The 23,805-nt window shown below is 43.6% G+C and overlaps 2 protein-coding genes across 4 annotated transcripts in view; one reads left to right on the top strand and one right to left on the bottom strand.

Moving 5' to 3' along the window:
* The window catches only part of LOC106597130 (kinesin-like protein KIFC3), a 33,450-nt gene extending 28,745 nt beyond the window's left edge, over positions 1-4,705 (top strand). For all 3 annotated transcript variants that reach the window (XM_082959533.1, XM_082959539.1, XM_082959530.1), the window contains exon 20: positions 13-4,705. In XM_082959533.1, the coding sequence (XP_082815659.1) occupies positions 13-144 (132 nt within the window). In that variant the 3' untranslated portion in view covers positions 145-4,705. The remainder of the gene's footprint in view (positions 1-12) is intronic.
* Positions 4,498-22,529, bottom strand: ccd12 (Coiled-coil domain-containing protein 12). The gene is given in 7 exon segments (NM_001140615.1): positions 4,498-5,249; positions 9,855-9,931; positions 10,041-10,075; positions 10,209-10,270; positions 11,842-11,921; positions 16,027-16,103; positions 22,443-22,529. Coding segments are annotated over 7 exon segments (498 nt in total). The 5' UTR covers positions 22,527-22,529; the 3' UTR covers positions 4,498-5,166.
* Between the last annotated feature and the right edge of the window lie 1,276 nt (positions 22,530-23,805).

The following is a 23,805-nucleotide window of genomic DNA, read 5'->3' as shown; positions in this document are numbered from 1 at the left end:
GTCCTCCTCCAGGTGTCTGCTCTGGAGAGAAACGTGGGAGAGACCATGTGTTCTCTGAAGTTTGCTGAGAGGGTTTGTAAGGTGGAGCTGGGGCCTGCAGCCAGGAAGATACAGAGAGGAGGGGGAAGCCATCAGTGTGACTAGAACTCCACTTCCTGAAGTCATCCAACTTCCTGTTCCCATGGACAACCAGGACTCCAGGGACTCAACAGACACACAGCCAACCAAATACATCAACAAGCAATAACAACAACAAACAACCCCCTCTGCCCAGTCAGCCAGTCAGTCAGTCAGCCAGCCAGTCAGTCAGTCAGTCAGTCAGTCAGTCAGTCGATCAGTCTGTCTATCAGTCAGTCAGTATAAAGCTATCAGGTGTGCATTCAGTGAGATTAAATATTGAGAATGTTGCAGAGTCTCTAGTCTACCGATCATAATGTCTGTTCATGTCATGCGCAGGAGGTTGGTGGCACCTTAATTGGGGAGAACACATTACATCTTAGTCATTTAGCAGACACTCTTATCCAGAGCGACTTACAGTAGTGTATGCATTTCTTTTTTTTTTTTTTCGTACTGGCCCCCCGTGGGAATCGAACCCACAACCCTGACGTTGCAAACACCATGCACTACCAACTGAGCCACACGGGACATGGTTTCCATGGTTTCCAGGTGTTTGATGCCATTCCATTCGCTCCGTTTCGAACCTTATTATGAGCCGTTCTCCCATCAGCAGCCTCCTGTGATGTCATGTCTGTTGAACGTTCTGTAACGTTACACCCTCCTGAACAGACCCCAGCTGTAACGTTACATCCTGCTGAACATACCCCATCTGTAACGTTACACCCTCCTGAACAGACCCCAGCTGTAACGTTACACCCTCCTGAACAGACCCCAGCTGTAACATTACACCCTCCTGAACAGACCCCAGCTGTAACGTTACATCCCCTGAACAGACCCCAGCTGTAACGTTACATCCTCCTGAATAGATCCCTGCTGAGTCTAAAACTATCCTGATAAAGAAGGGCTATGACTTAAGGTCTCCGTGACAACGTCATCAGGATAACAGATAAGAGTGAAGGGATAAGAAGTCTCTATTGTCTCCTGTCTGCTCCTGTTCAGATAAGAAGGCTCTACTGTCTCCTGTCTGCTCCTGTTCAGATAAGAAGGCTCTACTGTCTCCTGTCTGCTCCTGTTCAGATAAGAAGGCTCTACTGTCTCCTGTCTGCTCCTGTTCAGATAAGAAGGCTCTACTGTCTCCTGTCTGCTCCTGTTTGGATAAGAAGGCTCTACTGTCTCCTGTCTGCTCCTGTTTGGATAAGAAGGCTCTACTGTCTCCTGTCTGCTCCTGTTCAGATAAGAAGGCTCTACTGTCTCCTGTCTGCTCCTGTTCAGATAAGAAGGCTCTACTGTCTCCTGTCTGCTGCTGTTTGGATAAGAAGGCTCTACTGTCTCCTGTCTGCTCCTGTTTGGATAAGAAGGCTCTACTGTCTCCTGTCTGCTCCTGTTCAGATAAGAAGGCTCTACTGTCTCCTGTCTGCTCCTGTTTGGATAAGAAGGCTCTACTGTCTCCTGTCTGCTCCTGTTTGGATAAGAAGTCTCTACTGTCTCCTGTCTCCTGCTGTTCAGATAAGAAGTCTCTACTGTCTCCTGTCTGCTCCTGTTTGGATAAGAAGTCTCTACTGTCTCCTATCTGCTCCTGTTTGGATAAGAAGGCTCTACTGTCTCCTGTCTGCTCCTGTTTGGATAAGAAGGCTCTACTGTCTCCTGTCTGCTCCTGTTCAGATAAGAAGGCTCTACTGTCTCCTGTCTGCTCCTGTTTGGATAAGAAGGCTCTACTGTCTCCTGTCTGCTCCTGTTTGGATAAGAAGGCTCTACTGTCTCCTGTCTGCTCCTGTTTGGATAAGGCCTGTGTCATCAGCTCATCTGCATGATGCACCAACCAGTATGACATCATCATCAACAACACACTAACCCGAGTGCCAAGACAACCTCTACCTTTGAAACTTCCTACTAGAACTACAAATAAACAACAAATGCTGTTTCCTTTGACTGAATTGCCAGGAGTTCTTCATCAGGGCTTGTATGTTTCAAGCATCTCAGAATATGAGTGCTGGTCTACGATCAGGAACTCCCTGTAGTTATTATAATCGTCTTCATTATGACCTGAGAGGCAAAACTGATCCTAGATCAGCACTTCTACTCAGAGACATTTTGGGAATACAGGCCTTGAATGCAATTTCCACCATCACAATGCTTAGAGATGCTGCATCTTAATCAAATATGTTCTCCAAGAGAGGAGTGTCACAGTAGACACGTGTTCTGTTCTATTCTTGCAGTATTAATAGTCTGTCTCTTCTATATGACAACACGTGAGCTTCTTTGATTCCAGTATAGACATGGCCTATCTTAAAAAGGTACTGTAGTGTGTAGGATCAATCTGAGTGTTGTGTAAGTGATGGATTGGGCTGTACTAGCTCTGGTCCAGGGTGTTAGTGTGGCTACCTTCAGGTAGTCTGTGGTCCAGAGTGTTAGTGTGGCTGCCTTCAGATAGACTCTGGTCCAGGGTGTTAGTGTGGCTGCCTTCAGATAGACTCTGGTCCAGGGTGTTAGTGTGGCTGCCTTCAGGTAGTCTGTGGTCTAGGGTGTTAGTGTGGCTGCCTTCAGGTAGTTTGTGGTCTAGGGTGTTAATGTGGCTACCTTCAGGTAGTCTGTGGTCCAGGGTGTTAGTGTGGCTACCTTCAGGTAGTCTGTGGTCCAGGGTGTTAATGTGGCTACCTTCAGGTAGTCTGTGGTCCAGGGTGTTCGTGTGGCTACCTTCAGGTAGTCTCTGGTCCAGGGTGTTAGTGTGGCTACCTTCAGGTAGTCTGTGGTCCAGGGTGTTAATGTGGCTACCTTCAGGTAGTCTCTGGTCCAGGGTGTTAATGTGGCTGCCTTCAGATAGACTCTGGTCCAGGGTGTTAGTGTTGCTGCCTTCAGGTAGTCTCTGGTCCAGGGTGTTAGTGTGGCTACCTTCAGGTAGTCTCTGGTCCAGGGTGTTAGTGTGGCTGCCTTCAGATAGACTTTGGTCCAGTGTTAGTGCAGCTACCTTCAGGTAGTCTCTGGTCCAGGGTGTTAGTGTGGCAGGTAGTCTCAGCATCAGTATTAGTGTGGCTTGCTGAAGTCTCAGCAGGGGGCATATTAACTCCATGGACCAGAGTGTTAGTGTGGCTTGCTGAAGTCTCAGCAGGTGGCATGTTAACTCCATGGACCAGAGTGTTAGTGTGGCTTGCTGAAGTCTCAGCAGGTGGCATGTTAACTCCATGGACCAGAGTGTTAGTGTGGCTTGCTGAAGTCTCAGCAGAGAGCATGTTAACTCCATGGACCAGAGTGTTAGTGCGGCTTGCTGAAGTCTCAGCAGGGGGCATGTTAACTCCATGGACCAGAGTGTTAGTGTGGCTTGCTGAAGTCTCAGCAGGTGGCATGTTAACTCCATGGACCAGAGTGTTAGTGTGGCTTGCTGAAGTCTCAGCAGGGGGCATGTTAACTCCATGGACCAGAGTGTTAGTGTGGCTTGCTGAAGTCTCAGCAGGGGGCATGTTAACTCCATGGACCAGAGTGTTAGTGCGGCTTGCTGAAGTCTCAGCAGGGGGCATGTTAACTCCATGGACCAGAGTGTTAGTGTGGCTTGCTGAAGTCTCAGCAGGGGGCATGTTAACTCCATGGACCAGAGTGTTAGAGCGGCTTGCTGAAGTCTCAGCAGGGGGCATGTTAACTCCATGGACCAGAGTGTTAGTGTGGCTTGCTGAAGTCTCAGCAGGGGGCATGTTAACTCCATGGACCAGGGTGAAGGCTATACCTAAATTCAGTGATGACCTCTATCACGAAATGTGTCATTGTTGTGAAGTTGGAAAAAGCAGTTTGAGTGTTATCGTATCTCTCATACTGCCTAATTCACTAGCTTTCAGTGAAGTGAGCAATTACCTCTTTGCGTCCCAAATGGTACCCTGTTCCCTATATAGTACCCTACTTCTGACCAGGACCCTATGGGCCCAGGGGTGCTATTTGGGACGCAAATCGAGAGTGAAGTAGGTAGCTAGCCCTGTGTGACAATATGATAAATAACAAAGTGCTGTTATAATATGTGCAATACAGATGTAGGATCTTAGATCACCCTGTTGCAGGAGAACTTTCCTGCAATGCAGGAAACATAAAACTTGTAATGTATTTGTAATTTCCGACTTGATTTTCCATTATGAGCAATGTAATCAACCCTTACAAAAAATGTCCATTAATTATAATCTACATAATAATTCACATCTCCTGTTGCTACAGGATTATTTTCCTGCTGTAGCAACCTGGCTCAAATTAAGATCCTACATCTGTAGCCTCCTTTGATAGAGAAATGTTGGTGTGTTTGGGGGACTGGTGGGAAGCACTTTGTGAAATAAATAGTTTTGCTCTTTTCAGGCCAATTTAGGTGCTTTAGATGTATAATTACTGAAATATCATCATACCAAAAATGTATTTGTTCATTGTAATGTTTTCCATCTTAGTTGAACCCGACAGTCAACTATTGGTTTAATAGTAACTTTTAATTCAGTAGAGTAGCAATACATTTCCTGTTGCAGTAACTTATTATACAAGTGGATTAGGGTCACTTTACAATCTGATTGGTTAAGGATCAGTTTTCAGCTGATTTTCCAAATAAATCTGGAATTTTACAAATGTGGGGGAACTCATTCTGTGTTGTCTGTTGTACATAATATTTGACAGTCTCAGCAGAAAAGGTCACTAGACACAAACGTGGAGAAAATCCAAATCATTTTACTGGAAAAATAGAATTAAAAAGATGCATGAATAACAGACGATCCTTACAACAGCTGTATACAACAGTCCCCACAGGCTCTGCATCCCAAATGGCACCCTACTCCCTATCTAGCACACTACTTGTCAAAAGTAGTGCACTATACAGGGAATAGGGTGTCATTTGTGACACGTACTAGGACTAGACTTCAGAAGTCATCAAGGTGACATATCTAACTGGCATATTCACACTCCCCAGTAGCTTTAACAGCTACGGAAACCAAAAGTATCCGATTCCCACAACAAACATTCAGCTGTACAGAACAGGAACAGACACATTGGTAGGGTCAGATCCAGGATGGCGCGGTCCGTCTCTGGATTAAGGGGTCAGTCTGAGTCTCCCTCTGCTGTGACCCCTATGGCTCCCACAGCTCCAGCCAGCTCCTCCTCGCTGCCTTTCAGACGATCACCTGGACACACACACATCTATACTTCAGAAAAGGGTCTTGCACAAAATACAAATGAGCTGATATTGGAGTAGAGGAGACATAACTGTAGTGCCACAGCTGCTGTCACCATGTATTCTTCATTGTCTTTAGCTCCTACCGTGTTTATCATTTCACAACAAAACCCCAGGAAGGGCCCATTTTAGATAGTTTTACAGCCACTCCAGACTGAATCTATCCCTTGGTGCTTTCTGATGGAATATGTGGGCTAAAGCCAAATCTATTCTGAGAATGTAGATCACAGGAGGAATCACACCAGTTATGTCAAGTGGCGTCAAGCCTCCCTGGACTCTGGAATCCACAGAACAATTAGACTGATACAGTCAGTAACTCCATGTTCAGACCAGTCATATATAGTCTGATACAGTCAGTAACTCCATGTTCAGACCAGTCGTATATAGTCTGATACAGTCAGTAACTAACTCCACGTTCAGACCAGTCGTATATAGTCTGATACAGTCAGTAACTAACTCCATGTTCAGACCAGTCATATATAGTCTGATACAGTCAGTAACTCCATGTTCAGACCAGTCATATATAGTCTGATACAGTCAGTAACTAACTCCATGTTCAGACCAGTCGTATATAGTCTGATACAGTCAGTAACTAACTCCATGTTCAGACCAGTCATATATAGTCTGATACAGTCAGTAACTAACTCCACGTTCAGACCAGTCGTATATAGTCTGATACAGTCAGTAACTAACTCCATGTTCAGACCAGTCGTATATAGTCTGATACAGTCAGTAACTAACTCCATGTTCAGACCAGTCGTATATAGTCTGATACAGTCAGTAACTAACTCCATGTTCAGACCAGTCATATATAGTCTGATACAGTCAGTAACTAACTCCACGTTCAGACCAGTCGTATATAGTCTGATACAGTCAGTAACTAACTCCATGTTCAGACCAGTCATATATAGTCTGATACAGTCAGTAACTCCATGTTCAGACCAGTCATATATAGTCTGATACAGTCAGTAACTAACTCCACGTTCAGACCAGTCGTATATAGTCTGATACAGTCAGTAACTCCATGTTCAGACCAGTCATATATAGTCTGATACAGTCAGTAACTAACTCCATGTTCAGACCAGTCATATATAGTCTGATACAGTCAGTAACTCCATGTTCAGACCAGTCGTATATAGTCTGATACAGTCAGTAACTCCATGTTCAGACCAGTCATATATAGTCTGATACAGTCAGTAACTAACTCCATGTTCAGACCAGTCATATATAGTCTGATACAGTCAGTAACTCCATGTTCAGACCAGTCATATATAGTCTGATACAGTCAGTAACTCACTCCATGTTCAGACCAGTCGTATATAGTCTGATACAGTCAGTAACTAACTCCATGTTCAGACCAGTCATATATAGTCTGATACAGTCAGTAACTAACTCCACGTTCAGACCAGTCGTATATAGTCTGATACAGTCAGTAACTAACTCCATGTTCAGACCAGTCATATATAGTCTGATACAGTCAGTAACTAACTCCATGTTCAGACCAGTCATATATAGTCTGATACAGTCAGTAACTCCATGTTCAGACCAGTCATATATAGTCTGATACAGTCAGTAACTAACTCCATGTTCAGACCAGTCATATATAGTCTGATACAGTCAGTAACTCCATGTTCAGACCAGTCATATATAGTCTGATACAGTCAGTAACTAACTCCATGTTCAGACCAGTCATATATAGTCTGATACAGTCAGTAACTAACTCCACGTTCAGACCAGTCGTATATAGTCTGATACAGTCAGTAACTCCATGTTCAGACCAGTCATATATAGTCTGATACAGTCAGTAACTCCATGTTCAGACCAGTCATATATAGTCTGATACAGTCAGTAACTAACTCCATGTTCAGACCAGTCATATATAGTCTGATACAGTCAGTAACTCCATGTTCAGACCAGTCATATATAGTCTGATACAGTCAGTAACTAACTCCATGTTCAGACCAGTCATATATAGTCTGATACAGTCAGTAACTCCATGTTCAGACCAGTCGTATATAGTCTGATACAGTCAGTAACTCCATGTTCAGACCAGTCATATATAGTCTGATACAGTCAGTAACTAACTCCATGTTCAGACCAGTCATATATAGTCTGATACAGTCAGTAACTCCATGTTCAGACCAGTCATATATAGTCTGATACAGTCAGTAACTCACTCCATGTTCAGACCAGTCATATATAGTCTGATACAGTCAGTAACTAACTCCATGTTCAGACCAGTCATATATAGTCTGATACAGTCAGTAACTAACTCCATGTTCAGACCAGTCATATATAGTCTGATACAGTCAGTAACTAACTCCATGTTCAGACCAGTCATATATAGTCTGATACAGTCAGTAACTCCACGTTCAGACCAGTCGTATATAGTCTGATACAGTCAGTAACTCCACGTTCAGACCAGTCGTATATAGTCTGATACAGTCAGTAACTCCACGTTCAGACCAGTCGTATATAGTCTGATACAGTCAGTAACTCCACGTTCAGACCAGTCGTATATAGTCTGATACAGTCAGTAACTCCATGTTCAGACCAGTCATATATAGTCTGATACAGTCAGTAACTAACTCCATGTTCAGACCAGTCATATATAGTCTGATACAGTCAGTAACTCCATGTTCAGACCAGTCGTATATAGTCTGATACAGTCAGTAACTAACTCCATGTTCAGACCAGTCATATATAGTCTGATACAGTCAGTAACTCCCATGTTCAGACCAGTCGTATATAGTCTGATACAGTCAGTAACTAACTCCATGTTCAGACCAGTCATATATAGTCTGATACAGTCAGTAACTCACTCCATGTTCAGACCAGTCGTATATAGTCTGATACAGTCAGTAACTAACTCCATGTTCAGACCAGTCATATATAGTCTGATACAGTCAGTAACTCCATGTTCAGACCAGTCATATATAGTCTGATACAGTCAGTAACTAACTCCATGTTCAGACCAGTCATATATAGTCTGATACAGTCAGTAACTAACTCCATGTTCAGACCAGTCGTATATAGTCTGATACAGTCAGTAACTAACTCCACTGTTCAGACCAGTCATATATAGTCTGATACAGTCAGTAACTAACTCCATGTTCAGACCAGTCATATATAGTCTGATACAGTCAGTAACTCACTCCATGTTCAGACCAGTCGTATATAGTCTGATACAGTCAGTAACTAACTCCATGTTCAGACCAGTCATATATAGTCTGATACAGTCAGTAACTCCATGTTCAGACCAGTCGTATATAGTCTGATACAGTCAGTAACTAACTCCATGTTCAGACCAGTCATATATAGTCTGATACAGTCAGTAACTCACTCCATGTTCAGACCAGTCGTATATAGTCTGATACAGTCAGTAACTAACTCCATCGTTCAGACCAGTCATATATAGTCTGATACAGTCAGTAACTAACTCCATGTTCAGACCAGTCATATATAGTCTGATACAGTCAGTAACTAACTCCATGTTCAGACCAGTCGTATATAGTCTGATACAGTCAGTAACTAACTCCATGTTCAGACCAGTCGTATATAGTCTGATACAGTCAGTAACTCCACGTTCAGACCAGTCGTATATAGTCTGATACAGTCAGTAACTCCACGTTCAGACCAGTCGTATATAGTCTGATACAGTCAGTAACTCCACGTTCAGACCAGTCGTATATAGTCTGATACAGTCAGTAACTCCACGTTCAGACCAGTCATATATAGTCTGATACAGTCAGTAACTCCACGTTCAGACCAGTCATATATAGTCTGATACAGTCAGTAACTCCATGTTCAGACCAGTCATATATAGTCTGATACAGTCAGTAACTCCATGTTCAGACCAGTCATATATAGTCTGATACAGTCAGTAACTAATTCCATGTTCAGACCAGTCATATATAGTCTGATACAGTCAGTAACTAACTCCATGTTCAGACCAGTCGTATATAGTCTGATACAGTCAGTAACTCCATGTTCAGACCAGTCATATATAGTCTGATACAGTCAGTAACTAACTCCATGTTCAGACCAGTCGTATATAGTCTGATACAGTCAGTAACTAACTCCATGTTCAGACCAGTCATATATAGTCTGATACAGTCAGTAACTCCATGTTCAGACCAGTCATATATAGTCTGATACAGTCAGTAACTAACTCCATGTTCAGACCAGTCATATATAGTCTGATACAGTCAGTAACTAACTCCATGTTCAGACCAGTCGTATATAGTCTGATACAGTCAGTAACTCCATGTTCAGACCAGTCATATATAGTCTGATACAGTCAGTAACTCCATGTTCAGACCAGTCATATATAGTCTGATACAGTCAGTAACTCCATGTTCAGACCAGTCATATATAGTCTGATACAGTCAGTAACTCCATGTTCAGACCAGTCGTATATAGTCTGATACAGTCAGTAACTCCATGTTCAGACCAGTCATATATAGTCTGATACAGTCAGTAACTCCATGTTCAGACCAGTCATATATAGTCCAAGCACACATTCCCTGTATTTAATACAATAACAAATACTCACGGATAAGTTCAGCGATGGCCTTCTGTGTTCTCCTCTCAAGCTTCTCCAGCTTCTTCGCCACGTCTCGCTTCAAATCCCTTCAATCAGAAACAGGACATTAGACCACAACAACAAGGCAAAGGGAAATTAACCAACAATTATACTTGTTATATTATGAAGTATAACGTCTTAGTCAAAATGTCTTACCAATCAGGTTTCCTGGGGGCTAGGTTGGCCAAATCCTATGGAGGAAATATGATCACATGTATTTAAAATGGTGGAAACTTAACATGAACACTAATCAAACAGTAGGCTATCTACTAACTGATCGCAGAGGGCTTTGGATATTTGAACTATTTAAAGATCACTACTTACCACTTCTTCAATGACTGACTCTGGTTTAGCTGCATCTAGCTGGTCCTTCACTTTCTCCTCCACTGGAATAACACAAAGCATGCCTTATGTACAGCTACATCCTGTAATAGTTACAGGACCAGTCAAAAGTTGGACACACCTACTCATTCCAGGGTTTCTCTTTATTTTTACTATTTTCTACATTGTAGAATAATAGTGAAGACATCAAAACTATGAAATAACACATGGAATCATGTAGTAACCAAATAAGTGTTAAACAAATCAAAATATATTTAAAAATGTTAGGTTCTTCAAAGTAGCCACCTTTTGCCTTAATGACAGCTTTACACACTCTTGGCATTCTCTCAACCAGCTTCAGGAGGAATGCTTTTCCAACAGTCTTGGAAGTCCTATATATGCTTTTCCCACATATGCTGAGCACTTGTTGGCTGCTTTTCCTTCACTCGGCGGTCCAACTCATCCCAAACCATCTTAATTTAGTTGAGGTCGGGTGATTGTGGAGGCCAGGTCATCTGATGCAGCACTCCATCACTCTCATTCTTGGTCAAATAGCCCTTACACAGCCTGGAGGTGTGTTGGGTCATTGTCCTGTTGAAAAACAAATGATAGTCCCACTACGCCCAAACCAGATCGGATGGCGTATCGCTGCAGAATGCTGTTGAAGCCATGATGGTTAAACGTGCCTTGAATTCAAACTAAATCAGACAGTGTCACCAGCAACGCACCATCACACCTCCTCCTCCATGCTTCACGGTGAGAATCACACATGCGGAGATCATCCGTTCACCTATTCTCTGTCTCACAAAAACACGGCGGTTGGAACCAAAAATCTCAAATTTGGACTCATCAAACCAAAAGGACAGATTTCCACCGGTCTAATGTCCATTGCTCGTGTTTCTTGGCCGAAGCAAGTCTCTTCTTCTTATTGATGTCCTTTAGTAGTGGTTTCTTTACAGCAATTCGACCATGAAGGCCTGATTCACGCTGTCTCCTCTGAACAGTTGATGTTGAAATGTGTCTGTTTCTTGAACTCTGAAGCATTTATTTGGGCTGCAATTTCTGATGAACTTATCCTCTGCAGCAGAGGTAACTCTGGGTCTTCCATTCCTGTGGCGGTCCTCATGAGAGCCAGTTTCATCATAGCGCTTGATTGTCATTACTCTTTGCTTATTTGAGCTGTTCTTCTCATATTATTGACTTGGTCTTTTACCAAATAGGGCCATCTTCTGTATACCACCCCTACCTTGCCACAACACAACTGAATGTCTCAAACACATTAAGAAGGAAAGAAATTCCACAAATTATCAAGGCCCACCTGTTAATTGAAACTGGCTCTTCAATGCCAAGAGTGTGCAAAGCTGTCATCAAGGCAAAGGGTGGCTACTTCGAAGAATCTCAAATATATTTACATTTGTTTAACACTTTTTTGGTTACTGCATGATTCCATATGTGTTATTTCATAGTTTTGATGTCTTCACTATTATTCTACAATGTAGAAAATAGTAAAAATAAAGAAAAATGAGTAGGTGTGTCCAAACTTTAGACTGGTACTGTATGTACTCAACATCAGCACCACAGCAGTGCCTTCCCCAAGCTATTCTCTGGAAAGATCTCATCACTTCAGATGTCTCACCTGAAGCAGGTTTGGCCTTGGGCACCTGTCTCTCCTTCAGCTCTTCATCCTCTGGGGTGTAGTTCCTCAGCTTCAGCTCTCTGCTCAACACAAACACTGGCTTTACTGCTGTGCATTGGTTTACACCCATAAGCTATACTATAAGCAGGTGTGTGTGTGTGAGAGAGTGAGAGTACGGTAAAGCCCCAGGTGGTGGCAGTGAAGCCACATGTATTAGATCCTACTACAGAACCAGCTGGGGGACCTGAGGAGAGGAGGCAGTCTACAGACCTAAACCAAATGTATTAGGTCCTACTACAGAACCAGCTGGGGGACCTGAGGAGAGGAGGCAGTCTACAGACCTAAACCAAATGTATTAGGTCCTACTACAGAACCAGCTGGGGACCTGAGGAGAGGAGGCAGTCTACAGACCTAAACCAAATGTATTAGGTCCTACTACAGAACCAGCTGAGGGGCCTGAGGAGAGGAGGCAGTCTACAGACCTAAACCAAACACAGCTGCAGTTTGTCGTCTCTGGAGGTTACTATACCAGTCAGGGAATAAGGCCTCCCTTTATTCTGTTGAACACATCTCATTAGCATGATCCATCTGCTCAATGGGTTAGTCTGTCTCCAGCACAGTAGATACCAGCTGAGGAGAGAGCTGGTATCCCACATGCTACGATAGATTGTCATCTATCATCAAGGGCCCTCTTGGTGGAATTCTTTGAGCTTGGATGACATCTGTGTAGGATAGACAGATTGAGCCCAAAGACAGGAGAAAACCCAACCTTCAATGTATGCATCCCAAATCACCCTATTCTCTATATAGGGCCCTGGTCAAGAGTAGTGCACTATATAGGGAATAGTGTACTTTTGGGAACATGTCTTTGAATAGGGATTCCTCCTGAGGGAGTGAACAGTGATCTGAGCATGGATCAGTGTTGAAAGGAAAGAGGGAGACCTAGTCAGTTGTCCAACTAAATGCCTTCAACTGAAATGTGTCTTTTACATTTAACCCAACCCCTCTGAATCAGAGAGGTGTGGAGGAGGGCTGCCTTAATCAACATCCACGGCGTCAGGGAACACTGGGTTAACTGCCTTGTTCAGGGGCAGAACGACTGATTTTTACCTTGTCAGCTCTGGGATTCCATCCAGCAACCTTTCGGGTACTGGCCCAACGCTCTAACCACTAGTTGAGATGTAGGCTATAAGGTAGCTGGAGGAGACAGCAGAGAGCCTGTTGGGGATAGGTCTGGGTGTTGAGATGTAGGCTATAAGGTAGCTGGAGGAGACAGCAGAGAGCCTGTTGGGGATAGGTCTGGGTGTTGAGATGTAGACTATAAGGTAGCTGGAGGAGACAGCAGAGAGCCTGTTGGGGATAGGTCTGGGTGTTGAGATGTAGACTATAAGGTAGCTGGAGGAGACAGCAGAGAGCCTGTTGGGGATAGGTCTGGGTGTTGAGATGTAGGCTATAAGGTAGCTGGAGGAGACAGCCTGTTGGGGATTTGTCTGGGTGTTGAGATGTAGGCTATAAGGTAGCTGGAGGAGACAGCAGAGAGCCTGTTGGGGATAGGTCTGGGTGTTGAGATGTAGACTATAAGGTAGCTGGAGGAGACAGCCTGTTGGGGATAGGTCTGGGTGTTGAGATGTAGGCTATAAGGTAGCTGGAGGAGACAGCCTGTTGGGGATAGGTCTGGGTGTTGAGATGTAGGCTATAAGGTAGCTGGAGGAGACAGCAGAGAGCCTGTTGGGGGATAAGGCATCTATGAGAGCTAGCAGTCAACCAACAGGCAGGTCAATACTTGTGTGGATCCAGGCTGGAATGCTGTCATACTCTGGTCCACCACAGCTCAAAGCAGTCAGCTCAGAGCTACAGTGCATTCGTGCAGACCCCTTGACATTTTGTTATGTTACAGCCTTATTCTAAAATGGATTCATTGTTTCCCCTCGTCAACCTACACACAATACCCCGTAATGACAAAGTGAAAACAGGTTCGCAAATTTATTAAGAATAAAAAACAGAAATACCTTATGTAAGTATTCAGAACCTTTGCTGTTAAACTCTAAATTGATCTCAGGTGCATCCTGTTTCCATTGCTCATCCTTCAGATGTTTCTACAACTTGGAGTCCACCTGTGGTAAATTCAACATGATTTGGAAGGGAACATTCCTGTCTATATGAGGTCCCACAGTTGACAGTGCATGTCACAGCAAAAACCAAGCCATGAGGTCGAAGGAATTGTCCGTAGAGATTCAAGACAGGATTGTGTCGAGGCACAGATCTGGGGAAGGGTACCAAAACATTTCTGCAGCATTGAAGGTCCCCAAGAACACAGTGACCTCCATCAGTCTTAAAAATGGAAGAAGTTTGGAGCCACCAAGCTGGCCGCATGGCCAAATTGAGCAATCGGGGGAGAAGGGCCTTGGTCAGGGAGGTGACCAAGAACCCGATGGTTACTCTGACAGAGCTCCAGAGTTCCTCTGTGAAGATAGGAGAACCTTCCAGAAGGCCAAACATCTCTGCAGCACTCCATCAAATCAGGCCTTCATGGTAGAATGGCCAGACGGAAGCCACTCCTTAGTAAAAGGCACATGACAGCCCACTTGGAGTTTGCCAAAAAGGCACCTAAAGGACTCTCAGACCATGAGAAACAAGATTCTCTGGTCTGATGAAACCAAGATTGAACTCCTTAGCCTGAATGCCAAGTGTCACATTTGGAGGAAACCTGGCACCATCCCTACGGTGAAGCATGGTGGTGGCAGCATCAGGCTGTGGGGATGTTTTTCAGCGGCAGGGACTGGGAGACTAATCAGGATCGAGGGAAAGATGAACGGAGCAAAGTACAGAGAGATTCTTGATGAAAACCTGCTCAAGAGCACTCAGGACCTCAGACTGGGGCGAAGGTTCACCTTCCAACCGGACAACGCAGGAGTGGCTTGGAGACAAGTCTCTGAATGTCCTTGAGTGGCCCAGCCAGAGCCCAGACTTGAACCTGATCGAACATCTCTGGAGAGACCTGAAAATAGCTATGCAGTGACGCTCCCCATCCAACCTGACAGAGCTTGAGAAGATCTGCAGAGAAGAATGGGAGAAACTCGACAAATACAGGTGTGCCAAGCTTGTAGCGTCGTACCCAAGAAGACTTGAGGCTGTAATCCCTGCCAAAGGTGCTTCAACAAAGTACTGAGTAAAGGGTCTGAATACTTATGTAAATGTGATATTTCCGTTTTTTCTTTTTAATAAACTTACCAACATTTCTACAAACCTGTTTTTGCCTTGTCATTATGGGGTATTGTGTGTAGATAAGGATTTTTTTATTTTTAAGAAAAAGGCTGTAATGTAATAAAATAACCTACAGGCTGGCCCTAGTGGTCAGAAAATGGGAGAAAACGGGACTGTTCATAATCGATCAGGCTACATGAAAGCAACAGGAAGACTTTGAGGACAACCACGTTTGCTCCATCACAACCATCTTGGCCTTTGATACCGCTGTTCTGCAATCTGAGCTCCCATGCAATTTTAATCACTACATGGTTGGTCACAAGATATCGCTCTCAGAAGACTAACAGAGGGGTGGAAAAAACATTTTCCAAGTCGCAAAGTGTTTGTAACCAGCGTCCATACCACAGCCAGTACTGTTCCACTCTCTTCAGAAGTACTTCCTGAGTTTGACCCACAAAACAAAACACACAAACCCAGACTGCATCCCACACGGCACCCATAGGGCTCTTATCAGAAGCAGTGCACTAAATAGGGGATAGTGTGCCATTTGGAATGCAGCAGAGTGATTTGCAATGGCCGGCCTGTGAGTGCACTGCCAGCCCAGTGCTGCCTGGACTATCATTAAACATAAACAATGGAAAAACACGTCTGTCGTGTAGGAGGGAGGGAGGAAGAGATGGCTGCTCTTGTTCCTGCAGCTGAAACACAGAGCGCAGTCAGCTGCAGGCTATTTGTGCAGCTATTGTTTAACACAGGACACCTGCTCCAACCCAGAGTAAACACTGAACACAGGACACCTGCTCCAACCCAGAGTAAACACAGGACACCTGACTGGGAGGATGAGGTGCATTGGGAGACCTTGGGCTAATTCACTATAGGCACCCATCTGGAACAAAAACTGACAAACTACCTGAACTTGTCCTACATGAAATGCTTGTTTCCGTTTTCTGTACTAAAGAAAAGGACCCAGGAGAAACTAACCTGTGTCGCTCCTCTTCAGCTTCCTCCTCAGCCCGGTCCCTCTTCCTGTCTGGCTCCCCGTCCTCTCCATCTCTCACCTGTCAGGTGACAAAACACCGGGCTATTAAAAAGGTGACAAAACACCGGGCTATTAAAAAGGTGACAAAACATTGGGTTACCGAGGTGACAAAACATTGGGTTACCGAGGTGACAAAACACCGGGCTACCGAGGTGACAAAACACCGGGCTAACGAGGTGACAAAACACCGGGTTACCGAGGTGACAAAACACCGGGCTACAGAGGTGACAAACAGCGGGTTACTGAGGTGACAAACACCGGGTTACAGTGCGCATTAAGCAGCACTGCTGCTAAATCATGGCTGCCACTGCAAAATAATCTAAAAAAATAATTATATACTTTTTAGGATGGTCAAATGTTTTCAGTATAAACTTAAATTACTAAAACCAGATATATAGTATGTAGAAAAAAAATAAAGGGAACACTAAAATAACACATCCTAGATCTGAATGAATGAAATAATCTTATTAAATACTTTTTTCTTTACATAGTTGAATGTGCTGACAACAAAATCACACAAAAATAATACATGGAAATCCAATTTATCAACCCATGGAGGTCTGGATTTGGAGTCACACTCAAAACAAATAGAAACATTACATTATGGGCTTGAGTAACATGGGTTTGAGGGCTGTGAAATACAAATAATGAGATCCTTGAAAAACATAGGAGTTGGTCTGAAAAATCAATACAGCCTAACTGTCACGCAAACTGTGATGGAGTTAGTAAAACTATCCAGGCCACAAGACAGGAGTGGTTCCCTGTATGAAAACATGTCACCATAAAACATACACATGTAAACAAAAAGTCGTTTTTTTTAAATATCAGAACATTGTTGACCGTGACCCAAGTCACAAAACATAACAATGAGGACTAGCAGGACTCCTCCCAGTCCTGCGTTTTCCTGGAGAGGCTTCCTGTCCACCAGCTGGAACAATCAAAACGGACTCATTCTCCAGTACAGTACAACAATCACATGCTGCAGGAATGTCAACAGCCGTTCATCAAGAATAGCCAAGCTGCTGGGCCAAGCCCACTGGTGTTCCCCTTCAACAGGGCGGTCACTGGCTGGCTTAGCCAAACACACTGAAGGACATTCCCTGATTGTGTTGCAAATGGCAACCTAGTCAACAGAGCCCTGGTCAAAAGAAGTGCACTATATAGGGCGTAGGGTGCCATTTGGGAGGGAGACCAATTCTAACGGCCAAAACGGTGACTTGCTTGCCCTTGGAACAAACAACACATATAGTGTCATTTGGAGGACATTTGCAGCAGTAGAACAAGCAGCATATAGTGTCATTTGGAGGACGTTTACAGCAGTACAACAAGCAGCATATAGTGTCAATTGGAGGACGTTTACAGCAGTAGAACAAGCAGCATATAGTGTCATTTGGAGGACGTTTACAGCAGTAGAACAAGCAGCATATAGTGTCATTTGGAGGACGTTTACAGCAGTAGAACAAGCAGCATATAGTGTCATTTGGAGGACGTTTACAGCAGTAGAACAAGCAGCATATAGTGTCATTTGGAGGACGTTTACAGCAGTAGAACAAGCAGCATATAGTGTCATTTGGAGGACGTTTACAGCAGTAGAACAAGCAGCATATAGTGTCATTTGGAGGACGTTTACAGCAGTAGAACAAGCAGCATATAGTGTCATTTGGAGGACGTTTACAGCAGTAGAACAAGCAGCATATAGTGTCATTTGGAGGACGTTTACAGCAGTAGAACAAGCAGCATATAGTGTCATTTGGAGGACGTTTACAGCAGTAGAACAAGCAGCATATAGTGTCATTTGGAGGACGTTTACAGCAGTAGAACAAGCAGCATATAGTGTCATTTGGAGGACGTTTACAGCAGTAGAACAAGCAGCATATAGTGTCATTTGGAGGACGTTTACAGCAGTAGAACAAGCAGCATATAGTGTCATTTGGAGGACGTTTACAGCAGTAGAACAAGCAGCATATAGTGTCATTTGGAGGACGTTTACAGCAGTAGAACAAGCAGCATATAGTGTCATTTGGAGGACGTTTACAGCAGTAGAACAAGCAGCATATAGTGTCATTTGGAGGACGTTTACAGCAGTAGAACAAGCAGCATATAGTGTCATTTGGAGGACGTTTACAGCAGTAGAACAAGCAGCATATAGTGTCATTTGGAGGACGTTTACAGCAGTAGAACAAGCAGCATATAGTGTCATTTGGAGGATGTTTACAGCAGTAGAACAAGCAGCATATAGTGTCATTTGGAGGACGTTTACAGCAGCAGAACAAGCAGCATATAGTGTCATTTGGAGGACGTTTACAGCAGTAGAACAAGCAGCATATAGTGTCATTTGGAGGACGTTTACAGCAGTAGAACAAGCAGCATATAGTGTCATTTGGAGGACGTTTACAGCAGCAGAACAAGCAGCATATAGTGTCATTTGGAGGACGTTTACAGCAGCAGAACAAGCAGCATATAGTGTCATTTGGAGGACGTTTACAGCAGTAGAACAAGCAGCATATAGTGTCATTTGGAGGACGTTTACAGCAGTACAACAAGCAGCATATAGTGTCATTTGGAGGACGTTTACAGCAGTACAACAAGCAGCATATAGTGTCATTTGGAGGACATTTACAGCAGTAGAACAAAAAAACTATGTAAACAACAAGACTGAGGCTCAAGGAGGAAGCTGTTAAGTGGACTTTGGTTGTGTTGGTCGCACTCAGTCACACTGGTAGACTACATACAGTGTGTGTGTGTGTGTAACTGATAAAAGCCAAACTCTTTTAGGCATAGGGACCGGCATAGGGACCGGCATAGGGACCGGCATAGGGACCGGCATAGGGACCGGCATAGGGACCAGCATAGGGACCAGCATAGGGACATTTACAAGAACTGACTGATGGTGGCTCAATGTCAAATCAATTTGTCACATGCTTGGTAAACAACAGGTGTGGACTAACAGTGAAATGCTTGGTAAACAACAGGTGTAGACTAACAGTGAAATGCTTGGTAAACAACAGGTGTGGACTAACAGTGAAATGCTTGGTAAACAACAGGTGTGGACTAACAGTGAAATGCTTGGTAAACAACAGGTGTGGACTAACAGTGAAATGCTTGGTAAACAACAGGTGTGGACTAACAGTGAAATGCTTGGTAAACAACAGGTGTGGACTAACAGTGAAATGCTTGGTAAACAACAGGTGTGGACTAACAGTGAAATGCTTGGTAAACAACAGGTGTGGACTAACAGTGAAATGCTTGGTAAACAACAGGTGTGGACTAACAGTGAAATGCTTGGTAAACAACAGGTGTGGACTAACAGTGAAATGCTTGGTAAACAACAGGTGTGGACTAACAGTGAAATGCTTGGTAAACAACAGGTGTGGACTAACAGTGAAATGCTGACTCACGGGCCTTCACAACCATGTAGAGAGAAAGAATTGAGAAATAATAGAAAAGTTAAACACATAATAATAAATACACAATGAGTAACGATAACTTGGCTGTATACACAAGGTACCAGTACCTAGTCGATTTGCAGGGGTACGAGGTAACTGAGGTAGATATGTACATATAACTAGGAATAAAGTGACATATAACTAGGAATAAAGTGACATATAACTAGGAATAAAGTGACATATAACTAGGAATAAAGTGACATATAACTAGGAATAAAGTGACATATAACTAGGAATAAAGTGACATAAATAGTAGCAGCAGTGTATGTTATTAGTCAAAAAAGTTAGTGCAAAAAAAAGGGTCAATGGAGATCATTAAATATTTTACTAAATAGCTACCCGGACTAACTATTAAGCAGTTTTATGGCTTGGGGGGGGGGGGGGGGGGGTAGGGTAGGGACATCCCAAGGATCCCTATCTCAGTCTGATGTCCCTACATGCTTCAAGATGTCCACCATTGTTCCTGTACCCAAGAAAGCAAAGGTGACTAAACTAAATGACTATCACCCCGTAGCACTCACTTCTGTCATCATGAAGTGCTTCGAGAGACTAGTTAAGGATCATATCACCTCCATCTTACCTGACACCCTAGACCCAGTTCCGTTTGCTTACCACCCCAATAGATCCACAGACGATGCCATCGCACTGCCCTATCCCATCTGGACAAGAGGAATACCTATGTCAGAACACTCATTGACTATAGCTCAGCCTTCAACATTATAGTACCCTCCAAGCGCATCATTAAACTCGGCGCCCTAGGTCTGATCACGGCCCTGTGCAACTGGTTCTTGGCCACCCCCAGGTGGTGAAGGTAGGAAACAACCCCTCCACTTCACTGATCCTTAACACAGGGGCCCCACAAGGGTGCGTGCTCAGCCCCCACCTGTACTCCCTGTTCACCCATTACTGCATGGCCATGCACGCCTCCAACTCAATCATCAAGTTTGCAGACGTCAACAGTAGTAGGCCTGACTACCAACAATGACTAGACAGCCTACAGGGAGGAAGTGAGGACCCTGGCGGAGTGGTGCCAAGATAATAACCACTCTCTCAACAAAATGAAGGAACTGATCATGGACTTCAGGAAACAGCAGAGGGCGCATGCCCCGATCCATATCGACTGGACCGCAGTGGAGAAGGTGGAAAGCTTCAAGTTCCTCGGCTTCAAGTTGCAAAGCTCCAAGTTGCTTAACTTGGGGCGGCAGGTAGCCTAGTGATTAGAGCGTTGGACTAGTAACCGAAAGGTTGCTGATGAGGTAAAACCACCTGATACGGCAACTGCACCGCCACATGGCTCTCCAGAGGGCGGTGCGGTCTGCCCAACGCATCACCGGGGGCACACTACCTGCCCTCCAGGACATCTACAGCACCCGATGTTACTGGAAGGCCAAAAATATCATCAAGGACATCTACCACCCGAGCCACAGCCTGTTCACCCCGCTATCATCCAGAAGGCGAGGTCAGTACAGGTGCATCAAAGCTGAGACTGAGAGACTGAAAAAGCTTATATCTGAAGGCCATCAGACTGTTAAATAGCCATCACTACCCGGTTACTCAACCCTGTGCCTTAGAGGCTGCTGCCCCATATACATAGACATGGACACATTGGCCACTTTAATAATGGAACACTAGTCACTTCAATAATGTTTACATACTGCTTTACTCATCTCATATGTATATACTGTATTCTATTCTACTGTATTTTAGTCAATGCCACTCCGACATTTGCTCGTCCTAATATTTATATATTTCTTAATTCCATTCTCTAACTTTTAGATGTGTGTGTATTGTTGTGAATTGTTAGATACTACTGCACTGTTGGAGCTAGGAACACAAGCATTTTGCTACACCCGCAATAATGTCTGCTAAATATGTGTTTCCAATACAATTTGATTAGGAAGTCCAGGATCCAGTTGCAGTCGGAGGTGTTCAGTTCCAGGGTCCTTAGCTTAGTGATGAGCTTGGAGGGCACTATGGTGTTGAACTCTGCACTGTGACCTTAGCTTAGTGATGAGCTTGGAGGGCACTATGGTGTTGAACTCTGCACTGTGACCTTGGCTTAGTGATGAGCTTGGAGGGCACTATGGTGTTGAACTCTGCACTGTGACCTTAGCTTAGTGATGAGCTTGGAGGGCACTATGGTGTTGAACTCTGCACTGTGACCTTAGCTTAGTGATGAGCTTGGAGGGCACTATGGTGTTCAACTCTGCACTGTGACCTTAGCTTAGTGATGAGCTTGGAGGGCACTATGGTGTTGAACGCTGCACTTTGACGTTAGTCAATGTATTCTTACATGAACAGATTGCGTCATCTGTGGATCTGTTGGGGCGGTATGCGAATTGGACTGGGTCCAGGGTGTCTGGGATGATGGTGTTGATGTGAGCCATGACCAGCCTTTCAAAACATATCATGGTTACAGATGTGCTCACTAAGGGGCGAGTCATTTAGACAGGTTGTTGCTAGCAAATCCCATGACCAGTTATCAAAACAACTCGAGAGAACAAAATTGAGCATTCTCATCTAATATCAACAGTTGATTAATGAACTAACATGTTTTAGTAAATTATCCCATCATAGCTGGCTAGCTAATTTCACCATCAGTTCACAACTAGCTAACTAGCATAGCAAGCTAATACAGACAGCTAGTTAGCTAGCCTAGTAGTTATCTAACTAGATAACCATGTAGAATCTGTTATTTGAGATTCCAGTTAATCCGTTTTGCACAGCTAACGTTAGCTAGCTATGTACATTTCAAACGAATGTCAAGAGCAATGCTGTGTGTAATTAGCTCCTGTTATTTCCATCAGCTAGCTAACGTTACCTAGCTAACTCAAACAGCTGGTAGCGAGCTTGCTAATTCTATGTTTGTACTGTTTACAACACAGACAATGTTATTGCTGGGTGATACTCACTTGAAGTTGTCGACCTCTCAAAGCTTTAAGTCTTTCTTTCCTTTTTAATGCTTGTTCCTGCAGTGAACCAACCGATTGCTCCATTTTTGTTTCACGTTGTGTTGAAGTGGTTCGGAAATCGATTCATAGGACTAGCTAGTAGCAACTCTCAAAGGTTTAGAAGCGAGTGCTGAGCGCATCGATTCATGGCCTGAACATCTGAGCAAATAGGCAGGCTACTGGGGGATACTGTATTAAATGATGTGCAAAATAATAACACACTAATATAGTCAGAATATCTTATAAAATATGTATTTTTTTTAAACCTATGCATTTACTAGAGCAAAATTAGAAGGAAAAAATTATTCCAAATTAGAAAGGCTGCAAAGCCTGCAATAATGTCACAAGACATCATGATCAACAATCAGGCCTATATAATGTTTTTCATTGCAAATAAAACATCAAACTGTATGGTTGCCTTGTACAACATTGTTTACTGAGCAAATATGCAGGGGTGCAAAAATTAACATTTCATTTGATCTTGGCAGGCTTTTTATTTGAAATAAGTTGTGGTTCAGTTGACCCTGGTCAACCAGTCGACTGCCTGCCCCTCTCCCAGCCTTTAATTGGCTCGATGGAAGTTCTGTCAATCTCTAGTGAATTTTTGTTTTCATTTCAACAGCTTTCCACTTGTGATGTGTAGGACGTCTTGCACAAGATTGATGTTAAAAAAAATCCACTGGGGCTGATTTGCTTGATCCTTTCTTGTTGCAGCTTTCTGCTCCTCTGATTGTAGAATAAGAACTATTATTTTTAACCTTACAATTATTCCTGGTACAATCCCCCGGGTCTGGAAGGTGGCCCATATACTCCTCCTCACAAAGGTGGTGATCTGTGTGACCTAAATCCTTATTGAACTATTTACAAACTCTCTTGCCTAGCAAAAATTCTAGAATCCTTGGAAAACCCTCAATTTAGATCCTTTTTAACTAGCGAATGTATTCTAAATGTACACCAGTCAGGTTTCAGACCAGATTAAAGCACCATCTTTGCTACTTCTTTGGTTTTAAATTATTTTCTTAATTGTTTGGATAAGAAGAAACACTGTGCGGCCTCTTTTATTGACCTGTCTAAAGCCTTCGACACTATGGATCACTCAGTACTTATCCAGAGGCTTTCGTCAATTGGCCTGGACCAGGCTGCATGCTGCTGGTTGGAAAATGATTTAAAGGAATGAAAGCAGTATGTATTTACAGATGGTGTTAAATCCATTTTCTGGACATAATAAAGGCAGTCCCGCAGTGATCGATTCTTCAGTTCTTTTGAGTATCCTCAAAAATCAAATAATCAAATCAAATGTTATTTGTCACATGCGCCGAATACA

Source organism: Salmo salar, chromosome 02 (genome assembly GCF_965601325.2).
Source record: "Salmo salar chromosome 02, fSalSal1, whole genome shotgun sequence".
NCBI lineage: Eukaryota > Metazoa > Chordata > Actinopteri > Salmoniformes > Salmonidae > Salmo > Salmo salar.
This window is presented reverse-complemented; position numbering and strand designations above follow the sequence as displayed.